This window comes from Nerophis ophidion, linkage group LG06 (genome assembly GCF_033978795.1).
Source record: "Nerophis ophidion isolate RoL-2023_Sa linkage group LG06, RoL_Noph_v1.0, whole genome shotgun sequence".
Taxonomy (NCBI): domain Eukaryota; kingdom Metazoa; phylum Chordata; class Actinopteri; order Syngnathiformes; family Syngnathidae; genus Nerophis; species Nerophis ophidion.
The window spans coordinates 13,337,413-13,360,376 of NC_084616.1; the positions used below are offsets into that span (position 1 = coordinate 13,337,413).

At 44.6% G+C, this 22,964-nt stretch overlaps 1 protein-coding gene across 1 annotated transcript in view; it reads right to left on the reverse strand.

The window, feature by feature from the left end:
- The window catches only part of c1qtnf12 (C1q and TNF related 12), a 65,154-nt gene that overhangs the window by 39,884 nt on the left and 2,306 nt on the right, over positions 1-22,964 (reverse strand). Inside the window, exon 3 of the mRNA XM_061902222.1 lies at positions 20,263-20,544. Coding sequence (XP_061758206.1) covers positions 20,263-20,544 — 282 coding nt within the window. The remainder of the gene's footprint in view (positions 1-20,262; positions 20,545-22,964) is intronic.

Consider the following 22,964-nt stretch of genomic DNA (forward strand, 5'->3'; position numbering starts at 1 on the left):
TTAAACTTCCCAAAACCCCCCCTCCCCCTCCGTTCCCGATTAGGACGTCCCAGACATGGCGGAGTCAGACGGAGGTTTTTGATTGACAGAATCAATTGACTGGGAAGAACACCGCCTCGGCTCTTAAAAATATCTGCCCACCTAGCGTTCCCAGAAATGACATCATGGCACCGTGCCTAGGATGAGGATCTACTAGACCACCCCCCCCCCCCCCCAGACCGAGGAGCGGAATCCCAGGGATTTATAATCTGCTGCAGACTTGAGTTGACACGAGGTCATTCTTCACTGGCTCTGCTTTTACAGCGCGGCCCAAGACAAATAAACAGCAGTCGGCCGCGAGCACCTCCGTGGGGCTTTGCAGATACTCACTGCTTGTTTCCACGCGGGTTAGATTCCAACGGTTGTGGGGTTGTGGGGGGGGACGGGTTAAGCCGCCACAGAGGACAGCGTCGCCGGCGTGCCAACATGACGGGTGGGCCGAACGTCGGCGAGCGGGCCTGCGGGAAAAGCGCGAACAAGCGGGAAACAAACGCCTCCCCTTTCACAACAACGGCGCCCTTGAGCAAGGCACCGCCGAGCTGGACGAGGGACGCAACTTCCATGACAGTTTAAAGAGCTTCAAGAGGGACTGCATTTTTTTTCATTTATATTTTACCTATTATTCATAATCCTTATGTAGGACAAGAACACATATGTTCAATGCATTCTAAGTCGTAAAATATGGCAAGTAGGAGGTGGCTAACAATGCAGATAATGGGAGTACACCAATGCGCCCATAAATACATGTTTTTCTTTTTTTCTATGCATTCTAAGTCGTAAAATATGGCAAGTACAAGGTGGCTAACAATGTAGATAATGGGAGTACACCAATGCGCCCATAAATACATGTTTTTCTTTTTCTCGATGCATTCTAAGTTGTGAAATACGGCAAGTAAGAGTTGGCTGAAAATCCAGATAATGGGAGTACACCAATGCGCCCATAAACATATGCATTCTAAATCGTAAAATATGGCAAGTAAGTGGTGGCTAACAATGCAGATAATGGGAGTATACCAATGCACGCATAAATACATGTTTTTCTTTTTTCCTATGCATTCTAAGTCGTAAAATATGGCAAGTAAGAGGTGGCTAACAATGAAAATGATGAGAGCACAGCGATGTGCCCATAAATATATATTTTTCTTTTTTCAATGCATTCTAAGTCATAAAATATGGCAAGTAAGAGGTGGCTGACAATGCAGATAATGGGAGTACACCGATGCGTCCATAAATACATGTTTTTCTTTTTCCGATGCATTCTAAGTCGTAAAATACAGCAAGTAAGAGGTGGCTGACAATCCAGATAATGGGAGTACACCAATGTGCCCATAAATACATGTTTCTCTTTTTTTTGATACGTTGTAAGTCGTAAAATATGGCAAATAAGAGGTGGCTAAGAATCCAGATAATGGGAGTACACCAATGCGTGCATAAACACATATGTTTTTCGTTTTTTTCGATGCATTCTAAGTCATAAAATATGGCAAGTAAGACATGGCGGACAATCCAGAAAATGGGAGTACACCAATGCACCCATTAATACATATTTTTCTTTTTTCGATGCATTCTAAGTCGTAAAATACGGCAAGTACAAGGTGGCTAACAATGTAGATAATGGGAGTACACCAATGCGCCCATAAATACATGTTTTTCTTTTTTTCGAAGCATTCTAAGTCGTAAAATACAGCAAGTAAGTGGTGGCTAACAATGCAGATAATGGGAGCACAGCAATGCACGCATAAATACATGTTTGTCTTTTTTTGGGATGGTATAGCTCAGTTGGTAGAGTGGCCGTGCCAGCAACTTGAGGGTTGCAGGTTCGATCCCCGCTTCGGCCATCCTAGTCACTGCCGTTGTGTCCTTGGGCAAGATACTTCACCCACACTGGTTTAAATGTAAAAATGACATGTTGGGTTTCACTATGTAAAGCGCTTTGAGTCATTAGAGAAAAAGCGCTATATAAATATAATTCACTTCACTTTTTGATGCATTCTAAGTCGTAAAATATGGCAAGTACGAGGTGGCTAAGAATGCAAATAATGAGAGTACACCGATACACCTATAAATATATGTTTTTCTTTTTTTCGATGCATTCTAAGTCGTAAAATACGGCAAGTAAGAGGTGGCTAACAATGCAGATAATGGAAGTACACCAATGCGTGCATAAACACATATGTTTTTGTTTGTTTTCGATGCATTCTAAGTTGTAAAGTACGGCAAGTAAGAGGTGGCTAACAAACCAGATAATGGGAGTACACCAATGCGCTAATAAATACATGTTTTTCTTTTTTCGATGAATTTTAAGTCGTAAAATATGGCAAGTAAGAGGTGGCTGACAATCCAGATAATGGGAGTACACCAATGCGCCCATAAATACACGTTTTTCTTTTTTTCGATGCATTCTAAGTCGTAAAATACGGCAAGTAAGTGGTGGCTAACAATCCAGAAAATGGGAGTACACCAATGCGCCCATAAATACATGTTTTTCTTTTTTCGAAGCATTCTAAGTCGTAAGATACGGCAAGTAAGAGGTGGCTAACAATACCGTTAATGGTAATACACCAATGCACCCATAAATACATGTTTTTCTTTTTTTCGATGAATTCTAAGTCGCAAAAAACGGCAAGTAGGAGGTGGCTAACAATGCAAATAATGAGAGTACACCGATGCGCCCATAAATATATGTTTTTCTTTTTTCGATGCATTCTAACTCGTAAAATATGGCAAGTAAGAGGTAGCTAACAATGCAGATAATGGGAGTACACCAATACGCCCATAAACATATGCCTTCTAAGTCGTAAAATATGGCAAGTAGGAGGTGGCTAACAATGCAGATAATGGGAGTACACCGATGCGCCCATAAACACACATGTTTTTCCTTTTCGATGAATTCTAAGTCGTAAAATACAGCAAGTAAGAGGTGGCTAACAATCCAGATAATGGGAGTACACCGATGCGCCCATAAATACATGTTTGTATTTCTTTTTTCGATGCATTCTAAGCCGTAAAATATGGCTAGTAAAAGGTGGGTAACAATCCAGCTAATAGGTGTACACCAATGCGCCCATAAATATATGCATTCTAAGTCGTAAAATATGCCAAGTAAGAGGTGGCTAACAATCCAGATAATGGGAGTACACTGATGTGCCATAAATACATGTTTTTCTTTTTTCCGATGCATTCTAAGTCGGAAAAAAGAAAAACATGTATTTTTTTTTTATTTTTTTTTTTTTCCAATGCATTCTAAGTCGCTCCTCTCTGAGCTGCAACCTTATCGTGGTAGAGGAGTTTGCGTGTCCCAATGATCCTAGGAGCTATGTTGTCCGGGGGCATAAAGCCCCCTGTTAGGGTCTCCCAAGGCAAACAGGTTCTAGGTGAGGGATCAGACAAAGAGCAGCTCGAAGACCTTTATGAAGATGTAAAACCATGGACCCAGATTTCCCTCGCCCGGACGCGGGTCACCGGGGCCCCCCTCTGGAGCCAGGCCCGGAGGTGGGGCACGATGGCGAGCGCCTGGTGGCCGGGCCTGTTCCCATGGGGCCCGGCCGGGCACAGCCCGAAGAGGCAACGTGGGTCACCCCTCCAATGGGCTCACCACCCATAGCAGGGGCCATAGAGGTCGGGTGCATTGTGAGCTGGGCGACAGCCGAAGGCAGGGCACTTGGCGGTCCGATCCTCGGCTACAGAAGCTAGCTCTTGGGACGTGGAACGTCACGTCACTGGGGGGGGAGGAGCCTGAGCTAGTGCGCGAAGTCGAGAAATTCCGGCTGGATATAGTCGGACTCACTTCGACGCACAGCAAGGGTTCTGGAACCACTTCTCTCGAGAGGGATTGGACCCTCTTCCACTCTGGCGTTGCCGGCAGTGAGAGGCGACGGGCTGGGGTGGCAATTCTTGTTTCCCCCCGGCTCAAAGCCTGTACGTTGGAGTTCAACCCGGTGGGCGAAAGGGTAGCCTCCCTCCGCCTTCGGGTGGGGGGACGGGTCCTGACTGTTGTTTGTGCTTATGCACCAAACAGCAGTTCAGAGTACCCACCCTTTTTGGGAACACTCGAGGGAGTACTGGAAAGTGCTCCCCCGGGTGATTCCCTTGTCCTACTGGGAGACTTCAACGCTCACGTTGGCAACGACAGTGAAACCTGGAGAGGCGTGATTGGGAAGAATGGCCGCCCGGATCTGAACCCGAGTGGTGTTTTGTTATTGGACTTTTGTGCTCGTCACAGTTTGTCGATAACAAACACCATGTTCAAACATAAGGGTGTCCATATGTGCACTTGGCACCAGGACACCCTAGGCCGCAGTTCCATGATCGACTTTGTAGTTGTGTCATCGGATTTGCGGCCTCATGCTTTGGACACTCGGGTGAAGAGAGGGGCGGAGCTTTCTACCGATCACCACCTGGTGGTGAGTTGGCTGCGATTGTGGGGGAGGATGCCGGACAGACCTGGGAGGCCCAAACGCATTGTGAGGGTCTGCTGGGAACGTCTGGCAGAGTCTCCTGTCAGACAAAGTTTCAATTCCCACCTCCGGAAGAACTTTGAACATGTCACGAGGGAGGTGCTGGACATTGAGTCCGAGTGGACCATGTTCCGCACCTCTATTGTCGAGGCGGCAGATCGGAGCTGTGGCCGCAAGGTAGTTGGTGCCTGTCGGGGCGGCAATCCTAAAACCCCTTGGTGGACACCAGCGGTGAGGGATGCCGTCAAGCTGAAGAAGGAGTCCTATCGGGTCCTTTTGGCTCATAGGACTCCGGAGGCAGTGGACAGGTACCGACAGGCCAAGCGGTGTGCAGCTTCAGCGGTCGCGGAGGCAAAAACTCGGACATGGGAAGAGTTCGGGGAAGCCATGGAAAACGACTTCCGGACGGCTTCGAAGCGATTCTGCACCACCGTCCGCCGCCTCAGGAAGGGGAAGCATTGCACTATCAACACCGTGTATGGTGCAGATGGTGTTCTGCTGACCTCGACTGCGGATGTTGTGGATAGGTGGAAGGAATACTTCGAAGACCTCCTCAATCCCACCAACACGTCTTCCTATGAGGAAACAGTGCCTGGGGAATCTGTGGTGGACTCTCCTATTTCTGGGGCTGAGGTCGCTGAGGTAGTTAAAAAGCTCCTCGGTGGCAAGGCCCCAGGGGTGGACGAGATCCGCCCGGAGTTCCTTAAGGCTCTGGATGCTGTGGGGCTGTCTTGGTTGACAAGACTTTGCAGCATCGCGTGGACATCGGGGGCGGTACCTCTGGATTGGCAGACCGGGGTGGTGGTTCCTCTCTTTAAGAAGGGGGACCGGAGGGTGTGTTCCAACTATCGTGGGATCACACTCCTCTGCCTTCCCGGTAAGGTTTATTCAGGTGTACTGGAGAGGAGACTACGTCGGATAGTTGAACCTCGGATTCAGGAGGAACAGTGTGGTTTTCGTCCTGGTCGTGGAACTGTGGACCAGCTCTATACTCTCGGCAGGGTTCTTGAGGGTGCATGGGAGTTTGCCCAACCAGTCTACATGTGCTTTGTGGACATGGAGAAGGCATTCGACCGTGTCCCTCGGGAAGTCCTGTGGGGAGTGCTCAGAGAGTATGGGGTATCGGACTGTCTTATTGTGGCGGTCCGTTCCCTGTACGATCAGTGCCAGAGCTTGGTTCGCATTGCCGGCAGTAAGTCGAACACATTTCCAGTGAGGGTTGGACTCCGCCAAGGCTGTCCTTTGTCACCGATTCTGTTCATAACTTTTATGGACAGAATTTCTAGGCGCAGTCAAGGCGTTGAGGGGTTCCGGTTTGGTAACCGCAGGATTAGGTCTCTGCTTTTTGCAGATGATGTGGTCCTGATGGCTTCATCTGACCGGGATCTTCAGCTCTCACTGGATCGGTTCGCAGCCGAGTGTGAAGCGACCGGAATGAGAATCAGCACCTCCAAGTCCGAGTCCATGGTTCTCGCCCGGAAAAGGGTGGAGTGCCATCTCCGGGTTGGGGAGGAGACCCTGCCCCAAGTGGAGGAGTTCAAGTACCTAGGAGTCTTGTTCACGAGTGAGGGAAGAGTGGATCGTGAGATCGACAGGCGGATCGGTGCGGCGTCTTCAGTAATGCGGACGTTGTACCGATCCGTTGTGGTGAAGAAGGAGCTGAGCCGGAAGGCAAAGCTCTCAATTTACCGGTCGATCTACGTTCCCATCCTCACCTATGGTCATGAGCTTTGGGTCATGACCGAAAGGATAAGATCACGGGTACAAGCGGCCGAAATGAGTTTCCTCCGCCGGGTGGCGGGGCTCTCCCTTAGAGATAGGGTGAGAAGCTCTGCCATCCGGGAGGAACTCAAAGTAAAGCCGCTGCTCCTCCACATCGAGAGGAGCCAGATGAGGTGGTTCGGGCATCTGGTCAGGATGCCACCCGAACGCCTCCCTAGGGAGGTGTTTAGGTACTACACCAATGCGTCCATAGATACATGTTTTTATTTTTCCGATGCATTCTAAGTCGTAAAATACGGCAAGTACTAGGTGGCTGACATGAGCAAAAACTGGCTAAAAGACGGAAAAGCATGTCTACTTCCGGTTGCAAGGAGCAGAATCGCCAAAAAAGTATTTATTTTTTACAGCAGCGGGCAAAGAAAAATCCATAAATTAGCCACACCGTTTTATAAATCGCAGGGCTAAAGCACAGGAAAAAAAAAGTAGTGGCTTGTACTGTATATTACAGCTTGTTTATGACACATTTTTATGCGTTTTATGAAGAAATAGAACGTCTCCCATTGGCTTCATTCTTAGCTGACTTTTGCTAGTGCTTATTTACGAGTTAGAATGCATTTAAAAAAAAAGTGCTTGTCTTACATAAGGATTGAGAATGAGATGACACAAAAAAAAACAAAAAAAAGTGCAGTTCCCCTTTAAGAGGCCGTGTTTCATCCCACCAACAATGTAAGCGGATCCTTCGCCGACCACGCACGACAACCCGAGCCGGCGGGATTTGATGACTCAAGCGTCCCGACATGTTCGACGGGATTTTTCGTCGCGCATTAAAATTCCTGCTAAATGCAGCACCTGGATCACGTCCAGTTGAGACCGAGAGCCGGTGACCCTGCGTTCACACCACAATTTCGCTTCCAACTGAGTAAAATATTCTTTTTAATCTTATTTTCTATCTTCTGGTGAGCCATAAAATAGAATAAACTACTTTGGAGTAGTCAATGTACAGCTTTTTTTGTACCTTACATTTTTTTTTAAAATCAGTCGATTATCGTTAATTGAACATCTGGCAAGAGAGGTGTCACGCCAAATTCCTTCCCCTCTACAAAAACCTTCCACCCGGAAGAAATTTGGGGTGACAGCCCCTCCAATGCCTGAAGGACCCCAATAAGGTCGTGACAATACTGTATGATATCAATATATGACTGTACAATATATGACTCTTAAGGGTTACAGCTGCAAAATTAGCAAAGCAAAATAGCTTGAAAGGTTAGCATGCTGAAATGCTAACAACCTTTGATGGTCGCAACGTCATAGTTTCAGTCTTGCATGAATGCTGCCGGCACTGGGAGAGCTGCTGTTCGTAGCCCGCAAGGACCAGGTGAGTCGCCCACTGGCCTGTTCTAAAAATAGCTCAAATAGCAGCTGTGGAGAGGCGGAGCCGACGGTCCGACAGAGAGGCAGGACATGCTGGAGCCCGGCCCAAGATGGCGGCGAGGAGGCGGGGATGGCGAGCAAACAACAAGATCAGGTGTGGATCGCGCACTTGTACACGATTAACAAATATCCTCTCGCTGTATAAAAGGGGAGAAGGAGAGAACGGGGCTGGTGTTGGTGCAGAGCGAGAAAAACACATAAAACAATGGAGACGGAGACAAGAGGCAGACTGAAGTACGTGCTGCTGAAAAGCAGACGGCGGACCGAGCAGCAGAGGGAGACGGGAAACGCAGCGGAAGAGCGACCCGACCGCAGACAAGCTTCTGTGGGAAAATAAAGCAAGTGAAACCTGCTCGAAGTCATGTCCTTCCTTGGTGGTCCATGGAACCCGCAAGATGGCGTGAGTCCGTCACAGCAGCACTTACCAGTGAGCTGCCTCTATTTTTTTTAATTGTATTTATTTACTAACAAGCTGGTCCCGCTTTGCTCGGCATTTTTAATTCTAAGAGAGACAAAACTCAAATAGAATTTGAAAATCCCCAAAAATATTTTAAAGATTTGGTCTTAACATGTTTAAATAAATTCATTTATTTTTTTACTTTGCTTCTTATAACTTTCAGAAAGACAATTTTAGAGAAAAAAATACAACCTTAAAAATGATTTTAGGATTTTTAAGGATTTTTCCTTCCTCTTCTTTCCTGACAATTTAAATCAATGTTCAAGTAAATGTATGTTTTTATTGTAAAGAATAATAAATTAATTTTAATTTAATTCTTCATTTTAGCTTCTGTTTTTTCGACGAAGAATATTTGTGAAATATTTATTCAAACTTATTATGAGTAAAATTCAAAACAATTCTGGCAAATCTAGAACATCTGTAGAATCAAATTTAAATCTTATTTCAAAGTCTTTTGAATTTCTTTTAAAAAATTTGTTCTGGAAAATCTAGAAGAAATAATGATGTGTCTTTGTTAGAAATATAGCTTGGTCCAATTTGTTATATATTCTAACAAAGTGCAGATTAGATTTTAACCTATTTAAAACTCATCAAAAATGTATATTTATTGTGAGAAATCATTAAGATGATCAGTGTTTCCACAAAGATAAATATCATTATTATTAATAATAAAATAAAGCAGGGGTGTCAAACTCAAATACAGAGTGGGCCAAAATTTAAAACTGAACAAAGCCGCGGGCCGAGGTTGAACAAATTAACCCTTTAATAGGGACCCAAACAAGTTTTGCATTGAATATTGACCAAGCATGGCTTATATAACTTTATAGTGACATGCAAAATCCAGTCATAAATAATATTAATTAAAAAATATCAATGGCATATCAAATTAAATAAAAACACAAATTTAAGGCCTTTTTTCGGCGGCGGGTTTGAGTTGGGGCGGGGTTTGGTGGTAGCGGGGGTGTATATTGTAGCGTCCCGGAAGAGTTAGTGATGCAAAGCGGTTCTGGGTATCTGTCCGGTTGTGTTTATGTTGTGTTACGGTGCGGATGTTCTCCCGAAATGTGTTTGTCATTCTTGTTTGCTGTGGGTTTGCAGTGTGGCGCATATTTATACGGCCACCCTCAGTGTGACCTGTATGGCTGTTGACCAAGTATGCCTTGCATACACTTGTGTGTGGACGCTGTTTTTATGGAAGAAAAGCGGACGTGGCGACATGTAGAGAACGCCAAAAGCAGTGATTTTACGGCCCGCCCCCAATATTATTGTCCGGGTGTAACTCGGGAGAAATTCGGGAGGGGCACTGAATTTCAGGAGTCTCCCAGGGAAAATTGAGAGGGTTGACGAGTATGAGTATTAGGGGTGAATGTGGTGTTGCAGCGGCGGGCCAGCTCTAAGGTTAATCTGATATTGCCTCAAGGGCCAAATGAAATTACACGCGGGCCAGAGTTTGACACCCAAGACATAGAGTTAAAGGTAAATTGAGCAAATTATGCTGTGGGTTCGCAGTGTGGCGCATATTTGTAACAGTGTTAACCTTGTTTATACGGCCACCCTCAGTCTGACCTGTATGGCTGTTGACCAAGTAGGCCTTGCATACACTTGTGTGTGGACGCTGTTTTTATGGAAGAAAAGCGGACGTGGCGACATGTAGAGAACGCCAAAAGCAGTGCTTTTACGGCCCGCCCCCAATATTATTGTCCGGGTGGAAATCGGGAGGGGCACTGAACTTCGGGAGTCTCCCAGGGAAAATTGGGAGGGTTGACGAGTATGAGTATTAGGGGTGAATGTGGTGTTGCAGCTCTAATGTTAATTTGATATTGCCTCAAGGGCTAAATGAAATTACACGGCGGACCAGAGTTTGGCACCCAAGACATAGAGTTAAAGGTAAATTGAGCAAATTGGCTATTTCTGGCAATTTATTTACGTGTGTATCAAACTGGAAGCCCTTTGCATTAACCAGTACCCAAGAAGTAGCTCTTGGTTTCAAAAAGGTTGGTGACCCCTGGTATTATGAATTTCAACAGGTACTGGAACATTCTAAAGACCTGCTACGGTCTGGTGCTGCATGAGTGTGGCAGCTCTGATCATTTAATGTCCATAAAAGCCAAGGTAGCGTTAGATTCCAATGATCCCACTGAAAAACTGGTTGAACGTGAGCTGTACTCACTCGTGTTAAAGATATGTACTCATTTTCAGTTGGATACTACATCTATATGCATGTACAAACTGTACACTGACTACTCCAAAGTCTGTCATCTTTACATGCATCACAAGCATGCGAGTATTACCGGACACGGTCCGTGGTCCTTCGCTCAGTCCATGCAGAAAGGAGTGAAGGGTTTGAGCAAAGCTGAAAACAACTTCTTGAGTTTACTCCTGTCTGCATCACTTCTGCAGCGTTTCAGGTGGTCCATCAGACGGTTCAACACAACGTCATCAAAAGACGATTCCTGGGAGATCAAAGCGTCCAACAGCCTCTCCCGGGAGTGATAATGCTGGAGGACGTCCTCCGTGACGGTCTGGATGAAGTCCGCATCCAAAGTAGACAGAGACTGCAGGTTGACCTTCTTGGACACTTTGCTTGCGAGCCGGACAATTATCAGCTGCATGGTGTGCGGTTTCAGCGACTTCCTCATGTCTGGGGTTAAGTCTTTGACCAGCGTCTTGATCAGCTTGCTGATGAGGCCTCTCGACAGTTTTGTTTGAGTCTGCACGCCAAGTCGGTCGCCTCTACAAAGTGACGATTCGATGACGGTCGAGGTCCCAATTGTTGTGACGAGCGTGTCGATGTCACTCAGCGTACCGCAGACTTCATCAGCGCTGGCCTTCCACTTCCTGGGCTCCATCTCCATCCAGAGGAGCACTTGTTGCAGGAACTTCCCCACAGAATCTTCCACGATGTAAAACAGAACATCCGATTTGGGGGGCTTTTTCCGACCCTGCGATGGCTTGGCTTCCAGCTGAGAGGTCTCCTGGCGAGTGCTGACATAGTTGTAGATTGTATCCCTCAACTTTTTGGAAAACATTGAGATCTCATCACTCAGGTTCTCGAGGGTTTCGGTGACTTTTGTCCCCGCTACAGCAAAATTGTTGTACAGGTCCTCAATGTCGTCTTGGATTCCCTCGAAAGTCAGAGGAGTTTCAGGGAGAACCCCTGGCAGGGACAGCTCAATGTGGGACGTGCTAGCACAGGTTCCCTGAAGACTCACCAGGTACTCCGAGTTCTTCCACAGACCCTGACTGACCACATCCGCCATCAGCTTGTCAAATCGCATTCTGGAGAAGTCGACAAAGCTGTTTTTGCGGAGGAAGACTTGGCGGTGGATGGGTTGTACGCTCGATGCGAAGAAGTCAATCAACGTCTTCTGAATTAACCGCAGATCGAAATGGGGGCTGACCGAGCTGCGGCGGATGCTTTCCATGTCTGAGGCGTAGTGGAGGTCGCCCACGATTGTGGTGACAATGTCAGATGCTGTGCCCTCAACATTCGCGGGGGTCTTGGGTCGTACGCCTGCCGGTTCCGTGTCTTTGGGTTCAGACCATTTGTGGAGGATTTCAGTCACCGCCTCAGTCGTCTCATCAAGGCGGATGTTAGACTTTGAGCTGCTGGCCGACATCCGACCGAACTGCTGGGTCACCTCGGCGTGGTCATGAGGCTCAAGCGCTGAAACTTGACGCCAGCAGGGTCCGAAACATCGAGTTGTCAATTTAACGCGACCCAGGTAAGTCCACAATGCACCACAAGCAAGGCGCACCATCTGGTAGAGCACCTTGAGATTGGTGAAGGTGCCAGGGATGTAGATGACCGGCGGCAGTGGCTGAGCATCCATGTTGATGGCCGGCGCCAAACCACTGTTTACCCTCTGAGAAATCTCTTCCGTTAGCAGCGAGTCCATTTTGTTGGCGTAGTCGCACGACTGCACGGGAACACCAAGCGCCGTAGCAAACGTGTTGTTCACGGTGCCCTCCGGGACCGACATCACCTTATCGACCTGTGTGTCTCCAACCCGCCGTTGGAACAACAGTAGGATGACTTTCAAGGCGTCGGCCGAGAGTTTCTGGGTCATCTCTGTGCACATGTCGGCCAGCGTGGCCCCCGTGCTGGAGTCGTAGTCACCGGCCGCCAGGAGGCACCACTGTGCTGGAGAGATTTTGTCAAAATGTTTGGACACGATCGGCAGGAGAGCCACACAATCCACTGTAGAGTCCGTCTGCATTTTCTCCCCCGCCCCCGAGTCGTTGAATAAAACCTCGAAACGCTGCAATTGAGTATTTGGAGTCCGGCTCTATGACAAAGGATTGAAGCTACCTTGTGATGTCACACGACTCACACCATGTGGACCACAGCGATGACATCAAGAGAACGGGAATGACAGAACCTCTACCAACCATTCATTTTTCCGTTGCTTATCCTCATTAGGATCAGGTGAGCTGGACTGCGGGTGAGACGTAAGGAACATCAGAGACTGGTTGCCAGCCAGCGACATGACATTAGGGCTGCATCAAAAAGCGACAGTGTGTAAAGGATATCACCACATGAGCTCAGGAACACTTCAGAAAACCACTGTCAGTAACTACAGTTCGTCGCTACATCTGTAAGTGCAAGTTAAAACTCTACTACGCAAAGTGAAAGCCGTTTATCAACAACACCCAGAAACGCCACCGGCTTCGCTGGGCACGAGCTCATCTCAGATGGACTGATGCAAAGTGGAAAAGTGTTCTGTGGTCTGACAAGTCCACATTTCGAATTGTTTTTGGAAACTGGACCAAAGAGGAAAATAACCATCCGGACTCTTACAGGCGCAAAGTTGAATGTGTGATGATATGGGGGTGTATTAGTGCCCAAGGTATGGATAACTTACACATCTGTGAAGGCACCAATAATGCTGAAAGGTACATACAGGTTTTGGAGAAAAACATGTTGCCATCCAAGCAACGTTATCATAGACGCCCCTGCTTATTTCAGAAGGATAATGCCAAGTGTTACAACAGCGTGGCTTCGTGATAAAAGAGTGCAAGATTTGCTGTCAATTCAATTGAATATCAGTTGAAAAGGATTTGCAAATCATTGTAATCTTTTTTTATTTACCATTTACACAATGTGACAACTTCACTGGTTTTGCGTTTTGTAATAATATCACTAATACGAAACGGAAATAAAAGCATTGATGCCGCTTTTTGGATGGTTTTTTTTAATGGATTATATGGGCGGAATAAAGGACCTCTCATTGACGCCGCTGTACGCAGACTTTTCCATCCATTCCATTTTCTACCGCTTGTCCTTTTTTTGGGGTTGCGGGGGGGAGCCTATCTCAGCTGAATTCGGGCGGAAGGCGGGGTACGCCCTGGACAAGTCGCCATTTATTTACAACTTAGAATGGGGTAAGAAAATACATCAGTCGTCATGAGGGTTGTAAAACTTGGACAAAATTCTTCCCCCCAAAAAGTGCAGTTCCCCTTAAAAACCCTTAAAATTAGGGATTTAATTATGTTTTACAAACCCAGTTTCCATATGAGTTGAGAATTTGTGTTTGATGTAAATATAAACGGAATACAATGATTTGCAAATCCCTTTCAACCCATATTCAGTTGAATATGCTACAAAGACAACATATTTGATGTTTCTAACTAATAAATATTTTTTTGTTGTTGCAAATAATAATTAACTTTACAATTTGATGCCAGCAACACGTGACAAAGAAGTTGGAAAAGGTGGCAATAAATACTGATAAATTTGAGGAATGCTCATCAAACACATGTTTGGAACATCCCACAGGTGTGCAGGCTAATTGAGAACAGGTGGGTGCCATGACTGGGTATAAAAACAGCTTCCCAAAAAATGCTCAGTCTTTCACAAGAAAGGATGGGGCGAGGTACACCCCTTTGTCCACAACTGCGTGAGCAAATAGTCAAAACAGTTTAAGAACAACCTTTTTCAAAGGGCAATTGCAAGAAATTTAGGGATTTCAACATCTACGGTCCATAATATCATCAAAAGGTTCAGAGAATCTGGAGAAATTGCTCCACGTAAGCGGCATGGCCGGAAACCAACATTGAATGACCGTGACCTTTGATACCTCAGACGGCACTGTATCAAAAACCGACATCAATCTCTAAAGGATATCACCACATGGGCTCAGGAACACTTCAGAAAACCACTGTCACTAAATACAGTTGCTCGCTACATCTGTAAGGGAAAATTAAAGCTCTAATATGCAAAGCCAACGAAATTTATCAACAACATCCAGAAATGCCGTCGGCTTCTCTGGGCACGAGATCATCTAAGATGGACTGATGCAAAGTGGAAAAGTGTTCTGTGGTCTGACCAGTCCACATTTCAAATTTTTGTTGGAAATATTCGACATTGTGTCATCCGGACCAAAGGGGAAGCGAACCATCCAGACTGTTATCGACACAAAGTTGAAAAGCCAGCATCTGTGATGGTATGGGGGTGCATTAGTGCCCAAGGCATGGGTAACTTACACATCTGTGAAGGCACCATTAATGCTGAAAGGTACATACAGGTTTTGGAACAACATATACTGCCCTCTAAGCGCCATCTTTTCCATGGACGACCCTGCTTATTTCAGTAAGACAATGCGAAGCCACATTCAGCACGTGTTACAACAGCGTGGCTTCGTAAAAAAAACAGCGCGTGTACTTTCCTGGCCCGCCTGCAGTCCAGACCTGTCTTCCATGGAAAATGTGTGGCGTATTATGAAGCGTAAAATACGACAGCGGGGACCCCGGACTGTTGAACGACTGAAGCTCTACACAGAACAAGAATGGGAAAGAATTCCACTTTCAAAGCTTCAACAATTAGTTTCCTCAGTTCCCAAACGTTTATTGAGTGTTAAAAGAAAAGGTGATGTAACACATTGGTGAGCATGCCCTTTCCCAACTACTTTGGCACGTGTTGCTGTCATGAAATTCTAAGTTATTTATTATTTGCAAAAAAATCTAATTTTATGAGTTTAAACATCAAGTATCTTGTCTTTGTAGCATATTCAACTGAATATGGGTTGAAAAGGATTTGCAAATCATTGTATTCCGTTTATATTTACATCTAACACAATTTCCCAACTCATATGGAAACGGGGTTTGTAAATGTCAGGCAAACTGCTGCACTTAAATATTTTATGTTGCAGATTTAAAAAAAAAAAACAATGTTAATGATTTTATACTTAATTGTCTATTGTTTTTTTTTTTTATTGCGTTCTTTTATGTCAGTGAGGATACAATGGTATGCAGAGGTGTACTCATGACAATTTCAGAAATAAATGATGCTATTTACAGTTAAGACGAAGTGTTTAGGGGCCGGGGCGCAACTTTTTTTTTCTCTCCTGGGGGGGTTGACAGAAAATATTTTAAAAAATGACTGAGTTTAGGGTAAGATGGGGGAGGGGGCTTTAAAGGTCTTGAGTAGGGGGAAACCTATTTGTGCATATATTTTTTTTCTCTCTGAAAACAAGCTGTTTTTTTCTCTTTTGTTTTTTTTAAACATCTCACTTTGTTAGTTGTTACGCGTGTATAAACACGTGGAAATAATAGATAAATAGCATAATAACACGGCATGCATGTGGGATGTAACGACAAGAAGATCCAAGCTGTGTCAAACATTTTTATGGCCCGTCTCAATTACTCGTGTTTTTTCAGTGTCTGCTGGGGAGGGCTTCGTTCCGAGACCACCCGCAGGGATCTACTGTACCGGGAGAAAGAAAAAAAACAACCCACACAGGCAGGAGGAAGAAGGTGAAAACTCCACACAGAAGTAGAGATTCAAGCCCGGAATCTTCTGAGGGTCAAGGGTGAGCCAGAGCCTACCTTAGGGATTGAAGTAGTCATATCCAAAATCCTCATGTCTCCAGATACTTGTTGAGTTTATAAACATAACGTGGATGTTTAAAAAAGGAAAAAAGATGATGTGACAATAAAAAATATCAATGTAACCGTAGGAGTATCGACTAGATGCGCTCTTGTACTTGGTATCATTACAGTGGATGTCAGGTGTAGATCCACCCAGGGCTTTTGTTTACATTGTGACGCCAGTAAACTACAGTGTGATAAAGATAAGGATAAAGGCCGACTTAGAAATGAGCAAGTGTCAAATCGTCCACTCTAGCGTCGTACGGTATAGTTTCGTTGTACTAATGGGTCAAAAACGGGACTGTACTCTGTTTGGAAAAAGTACCGGTTCCCGGATTTGACATAGCGTCATGACATTGCTGGTTTTGACGAGCGTAGGAGCATGTTCGGCAGCGCACAATCACAGAGTACTTATGAACAGAGACAGTGTGTAAACAGAAAAGGGAGAACGGATGCATTTTGGCCTAAAAAGTAAAGCTAAAGGTGACGTTATAACACTGAAACGCCCTTAGGAAGAGTTCAATCCATCAATCAAACACTGTTTATGTATATAGCCCTAAATCACAAGTGTCTCAAAGGGCTGCACAAGCCACAACGGTTCAGAGCCCACATAAGGGCAAGGAAAAACTCACAACCCAGTGGGACGTCAATGAGAATGATTGTGAGAAACTTTGAAGAGGACCGCAGATGTGGGAGACGATCTAACTTAAAAGTGAGAGTCCAGTCCATAGTGGATCTAACATAATAGTGTGAGAGTCCAGTCCATAGTGGATCTAACATAATAGTGTGAGTCCAGTCCATAATGGATCTAACATTATAGTGAGAGTCCAATCGATAGTGGATCTAACATAATAGTGAGAGTCCAGTCCATAGTGGATATAACATAATAGTGGGAGAGTCCGGTCCATAGTGGATCTAACATAATAGTGTGAGAGTCCAGTCCATAGTGGATCTAAAATAATAGTGTGAGAGTCCAGTCCATAGTGGATCTAACATAATAGTTTGAGAGTCCAGTCCATAGTGGATCTAACATAATAGTGAGAGTCCAGTCCATAGTGGAACGAACATAAAATTGTGAGAATCTAGTCCATAGTGGATCTAACATAATAGTGAGAGTCCAGTCCATAGTGGATCTAACATAATAGTGGGAGAGTCCAGTCCATAGTGGATCGAACATAAGAGTGTGAGAGTCCAGTCCCTAGTGGATCTAACATAAAATTGTGAGAATCTAGTCCATAGTGGATCCAACAATAGTGAGAGTCCAGTCCATAGTGGTTTTAACATAATAGTGAGAGTCCAGTCCATAGTGGATCTAACATACTAGTGAGAGTCCAGTCCATAGTGGATTGAACATAAGAGTGTGAGAGTCCAGTCCCTAGTGGATCTAACATAAAATTGTGAGAATCTAGTCCATAGTGCATCTAACATAATAGTGAGAGTCCAGTCCATAGTGGATCTAACATAATAGTGAGAGTCCAGTCCATAGTGGATCTAACATAATAGTGAAAGTCCAGTCCATAGTGGATCTAACATAATAGTGGGAGAGTCCAGTCCATAGTGGATCTAACATAATAGTGAGAGTCCAGTCCATAGTGGATCTAACATAATAGTGAGAGTCCAGTCCATAGTGGATCTAACATAATAGTGGGAGAGTCCAGTCCATAGTGGATCGAACATAAGAGTGTGAGAGTCCAGTCCCTAGTGGATCTAACATAAAATTGTGAGAATCTAGTCCATAGTGGATCTAACATAATAGTGAGAGTCCAGTCCATAGTGGTTTTAACATAATAGTGAGAGTCCAGTCCATAGTGGATCTAGCATAATAGTGAGAGTCCAGTCCATAGTGGATCTAACATAATAGTGTGAGAGTCCAGTCCATAGTGTATCTAACATAATAGTGAGAGTCCAGTCCATAGTGGATCTAATATAATAGTGAGAGTCCAGTCCTTAGTGGATCTAATATAGCAGTGAGAGTCCAGTCCATAGTGGATCTAATATAATAGTGAGAGTCCAGTCCTTAGTGGACCTAATATAGCAGTGAGAGTCCAGTCCATAGTGGGGCCAGCAGTATTTTGGCTACTTCTAAATTACTAATCCTCGCCTCCATGGCGACAAATAAAGTAAGTTTCTTACAGTACATGTATTATTATCACTGGAGGACGAGGAATAGCTAAACATGCTTCACAACACACCGTAGCTCACCGGCGTCACAATGTAAACAAACCCCATCGGTGGATCCGCACCTAACTTCCTCTGTAATGATACCAAGTAAAGGAGCGTATCTCGTCGATACTACTATGATTACATCGATATTTTGTTAGCGTCACATAATCTTTTTCCTTTTTTTTGATGAATTCACATTATATTTATAAACTCAGTAAGTCTCTGGACACATGAGGACTTTGAACATGACCAATGTACGAGCCTGTAACTACTTGGTATCGAATCGACACCTAAATTTCTGGTATCATCCAAAACTAATGTAAAGTATCAAAGAAGAGAAGAATAAGTGATTATTACAATTTAACTGAAGTGTAGATAGAACATGTTAAGACAGAAAATGGTGCGACACCTACCCTTTACATCAGTATTTCTTTAGGTTTTATATTTTATTGTATAATCCTGTAACTACTTGGTATCGAATCGAAACCTAAATGTGTGGTATCGTCCAAAACTAATGTAAAGTATCAAAGAAGAGAAGAATAAGTGATAATTTCATTTTAACAAAAGCGTAGATTGAACATGTTGAAACAGAAAAAAAGCAGATATTAACAGTAATTGAACAAGTAAATGAATAATCCCTTTTTTACAGCTTGTCCTTCATAATGTTGACACAATAACAGAATGTAAAATGACACAATGTGTTACTGCATACGTCAGCAAAAAATATCGATGTAATCATAGTAGTATCGACGACATACGCTCCTGTACTTGGTATCATTACAGTGGATGTCAGGTGTAGATCCACCCAATTGCAATCCATTTTTACAGCTTGTCCTTTATAATGTTGACAAACTAATAGGATGACAAATGACACAATTTGTTACTAATTAGACTAATTAGGAGCCTTTGTTTGTTTACTTACTACTAAAAGAAAAGTTGTCTAATATGTTCTCTATTTTATTTAAGGACTAAAGTACAATAATAAACATATGTTTAAGGTACCCTGAGATTTTTTTTGTAAAAAATAAAGCCAATAATCTATTTTTACAGCTTGTCCCTAATGATGTAAAATGTAAAAATGACACAATATGTTACTGCATACGTCAGCAAAAAAATATCGATGTAATCATAGTAGTATCGACGACATACGCCCCTGTACTTGGTATCATTACAGAGGATGTTAGGTGTGGATCCACCCAATTGCAATCCATTTTTACAGCTTTTCCTTTATAATGTTGACAAAATACTAGGTAGATAAATGACATAATATGTTACTGCATAGACTAATTAGGAGCCTTTGTTTGTTTACTTACTACTAAAAGACAAGTTGTCTAGTATGTTCACTATTTTATTTAAGGACTAAATTGCAATACTAAACATATGTTTAATGTACCCTGAATTTTTTTGGTAAAAATAAAGCCAACAATCAATTTTTACAGCTTTTCTTTTATAATGTTGACACACTAATAGAATGATAAATGACACAATATGTTACTGCATAGACTAATTAGGAGCCTTTGTTTGTTTACTTACTACTAAAAGACAAGTTGTATAGTATGTTCACTATTTTATGTAAGGACAAAATTGCAAAAATAAAACATGTTTAATGTACCCTGAGATTTTTGTAAAAAATAAAGCTAATAACCTATTTTTATAGTTTGTCCTTTATAATGTTGACACAATATGTTACAGCCTATGTCAGCAGACTAATTAGGAGCCTTTGTTTGTTTACTTACTAATAAAAGACAAGTTGTCTAGTAAGTTCACTATTTTATTTAAGGATTAAATTGCAATAATAAACATATGTTTAATGTACCCTGAGATTTTTTTTGTTAAAATAAAGCCAATAACGCCATTTTCTTGTGGTCCAATTTATTTGGAAAGTACCGAAAAGTATCGAAATACATTTTGCTACCGGTACTAAAATAATGGTATCAGGGCAATCCTAGTACATGATCATTAAAAATGTGATCTGTGGAGTTCTTGCTCACGCTCCACTTCACGCTGTGGTCAACATTCCTGACATACCGCTGCAAGTCACCCATTAAGAATTTCGCACATTTGTGACGAGGTTCGACCCCCGGCAGGTCACACCTGTCCCCGACAACCCCGTCAAGAACGTACCTTAAGGATCCCGGACTCCTCCTCGCTGTTGGACAGGGTCAGGTTCTGTGTCTCGGTGTGCTGCGGCGTGGTCTCCTTGGGCCTCTTTCTCTCCTTCTTGGCCTGCGCGCCGTCCAGGACGCAGTGGGTCCACAGCAGCGCCAGCGCCACGGCCAGCGGCGCCGCCCCGCGCCACATCTCCAGGCCTGGCTCGCACGGGGACAGGGATCCTGGCGGGGAGGGGGGGGGTTTGGGGAGAGGATGCTCGCCTGCGGCCACCGAGCTGGGGAGGATCTGGCAACTCTGAGAGACAGTCAGGAAAAAAAAAGGCAGCTGAGCCGGCCCGCCGCCACACCTCCACCCTCTACACCCTCCTGGTTACTCAACTATGAACTGTTCCCCAGCAGAAAGCTCCGAGGGAATGACACATGACAGCAAATACACCCATTAGTGAGATTTTTCACGCTCTCTGCTCTGTTGGGGGGGGGGGTGAGCCAGGAGAAGGGAGGGGGCGCCCAGAACGGTTCAAGGGTCGCGATTCAAAAGAGTGAAGAAAAAAATTATCACATCTCTTAGTCTTGATTAGTCCTTGCCGGGATCTGGAAGTGCGAAGGTGGTCCTTCACCCCCGGTCTTTGCAAATTCACTGTCAGGCTTGCCACTGACAGTTTGTTTTTTAGTTTTTTCCTTTGTGTTTTCGTATTTCCTGTCCTTAGTTCCTGTCATCGCTCTTATTCTGGTTCAGCGTCCTGTGTGCTGTTTTCACCTCAGCTGCGGCTGATTGGCACCTGGCCACACCTGGTGTCAATCAGCCCGGTCCTATTTTACCATTCTGTCGGAGTTAATTGTCGACGAACCCCAAGATGCAGAGAAGGGGGGAGACATTTTGCAGGAAAACATCCATCCATCCATCCATTTTCTACCACTTATTCCCTTTTTTTGGGGAGTTGCGGGGGGCGCTGGCGCCAATCTCAGCTACAATCGGGCGGATGGCGGGGTACACCCTGGACAAGTCGCCACCTCATCGCAGGGCCAACACATATAGACAGACAACATTCACACTCACATTCACACACTAGGGCCAATTTAGTGTTGCCAATCAACTTATCCCCAGGTGCATGTCTTTGGAAGTGGGAGGAAGCCGGAGTACCCGGAGGGAACCCACGCATTCACGGGGAGAACATGCAAACTCCGCACAGAAAGATCCCGAGCCTGGATTTGAACACAGGACTGCAGGACCTTCGTATTGTGAGGCAGACGCACTAACCCCTCTGCCACCGTGAAGCCCGCAGGAAAACATGATTTAGTTTAAAATTTAATTTAGGGGACGGCGTGGCGCAGTGGTAGAGTGGCCGTGGGCAACCCGAGGGTCCCTGGTTCAATCCCCACCCAGTACCAACCTCGTCGCGTCCGTTGTGTCCTGAGCAAGAAACTTCACCCTTGCTCCTGATGGGTGCTGGTTAGCGCCTTACATGGCAGCTCCCTCCATCAGTGTGTGAATGTGTGTGTGAATGGGTAAATGTGGAAGTAGTGTCAAAGCGCTTTGAGTACCTTGAAGGTAGAAAAGCCCTATATAAGTACAACCCAAAAAAAACAAAACACTAAGACAAAAAAAAACAAAAACAAAGGGTACAAACAATCGCTGACAGAATAGTAAAATAGGAACGGGCTGATTGACACCAGGTGTGACCAGGTGTTAATCAGCCGCAGCTGTGGTGAAAACAGTACACAGGGAGACGAACAGGAAGCTGTACCAAAATAAGAGTGCTGACAGGAACTAAGGACAGGAAATACTAAAACACAAAGGAAAAAAATTAACACAAACAAACTGTCAGTGGCAAGCCTGACACGCAAACCTGTCGTCCGTGTCCTCCTGGCGTTCTGAGCTCCCAGGACCGAGCACGTCCTCCGAACCCGCCAGCTGACCCCGGTTCTGCTTCATCTCACCTTGAATGCACACAAAGGGTTCCTTCTGGCACGCGTGAGAGGTCTGTTACGACGTGCGGATCCAACCTGCCTCCAGCAAATTCATGAAACCTAATCTGGTGAGGTGTTTGGAACGGGGGGAACAGGACTAAACATTTCCTGGTTTTAATCCTGGAATTATTAGGGGCCGATGTCCCTTTTGGGACAGAAGACCCTATTGAATTTCTAAGGTTTTATTATTATTAGGGACCGAATGTCCCTTTGGGACAGAGGATTCTATTGAATTTCTAGCGTTTTATTCTTTCTTTATTATTATTCCGCAGCTTTGAGCTGTAATTTGACCCCCTTAACATCCTTCAAGACTCACCAAATTTGACACACACATCAGGACTGGCAAACACTACGATTTAATAAAAAAAAACCTAACCCCAAAACTAAAAATTGCGCTCTAGCGCCCCCCTAGGAAGAAAACACAGACAAAACTGCTTGTAACTTCCAGTAGGAATGCCGCAGCGACATGAAACAAAAACCTCTATGTAGGTCTCACTTAGACCTAGATTTCCTACACTGACATCTTTCAGCAAAAATCAACATGAAGTTTGCAATTCCCCCTTCAAAACAAAAGTTTTGTAAAAACACTCACCTTTGCATCTTTGAGCTGTAATTTGACCCCTTTAACATGCTTCAAAACTAACCAAACTGGACACACACATCAGGACTGGCAAAAATTGCAATCTAATCAAAAAACCTAGCCCCAAAACTCAAAATTACGCTCTAGCGCCCCCTACGAATAGAACA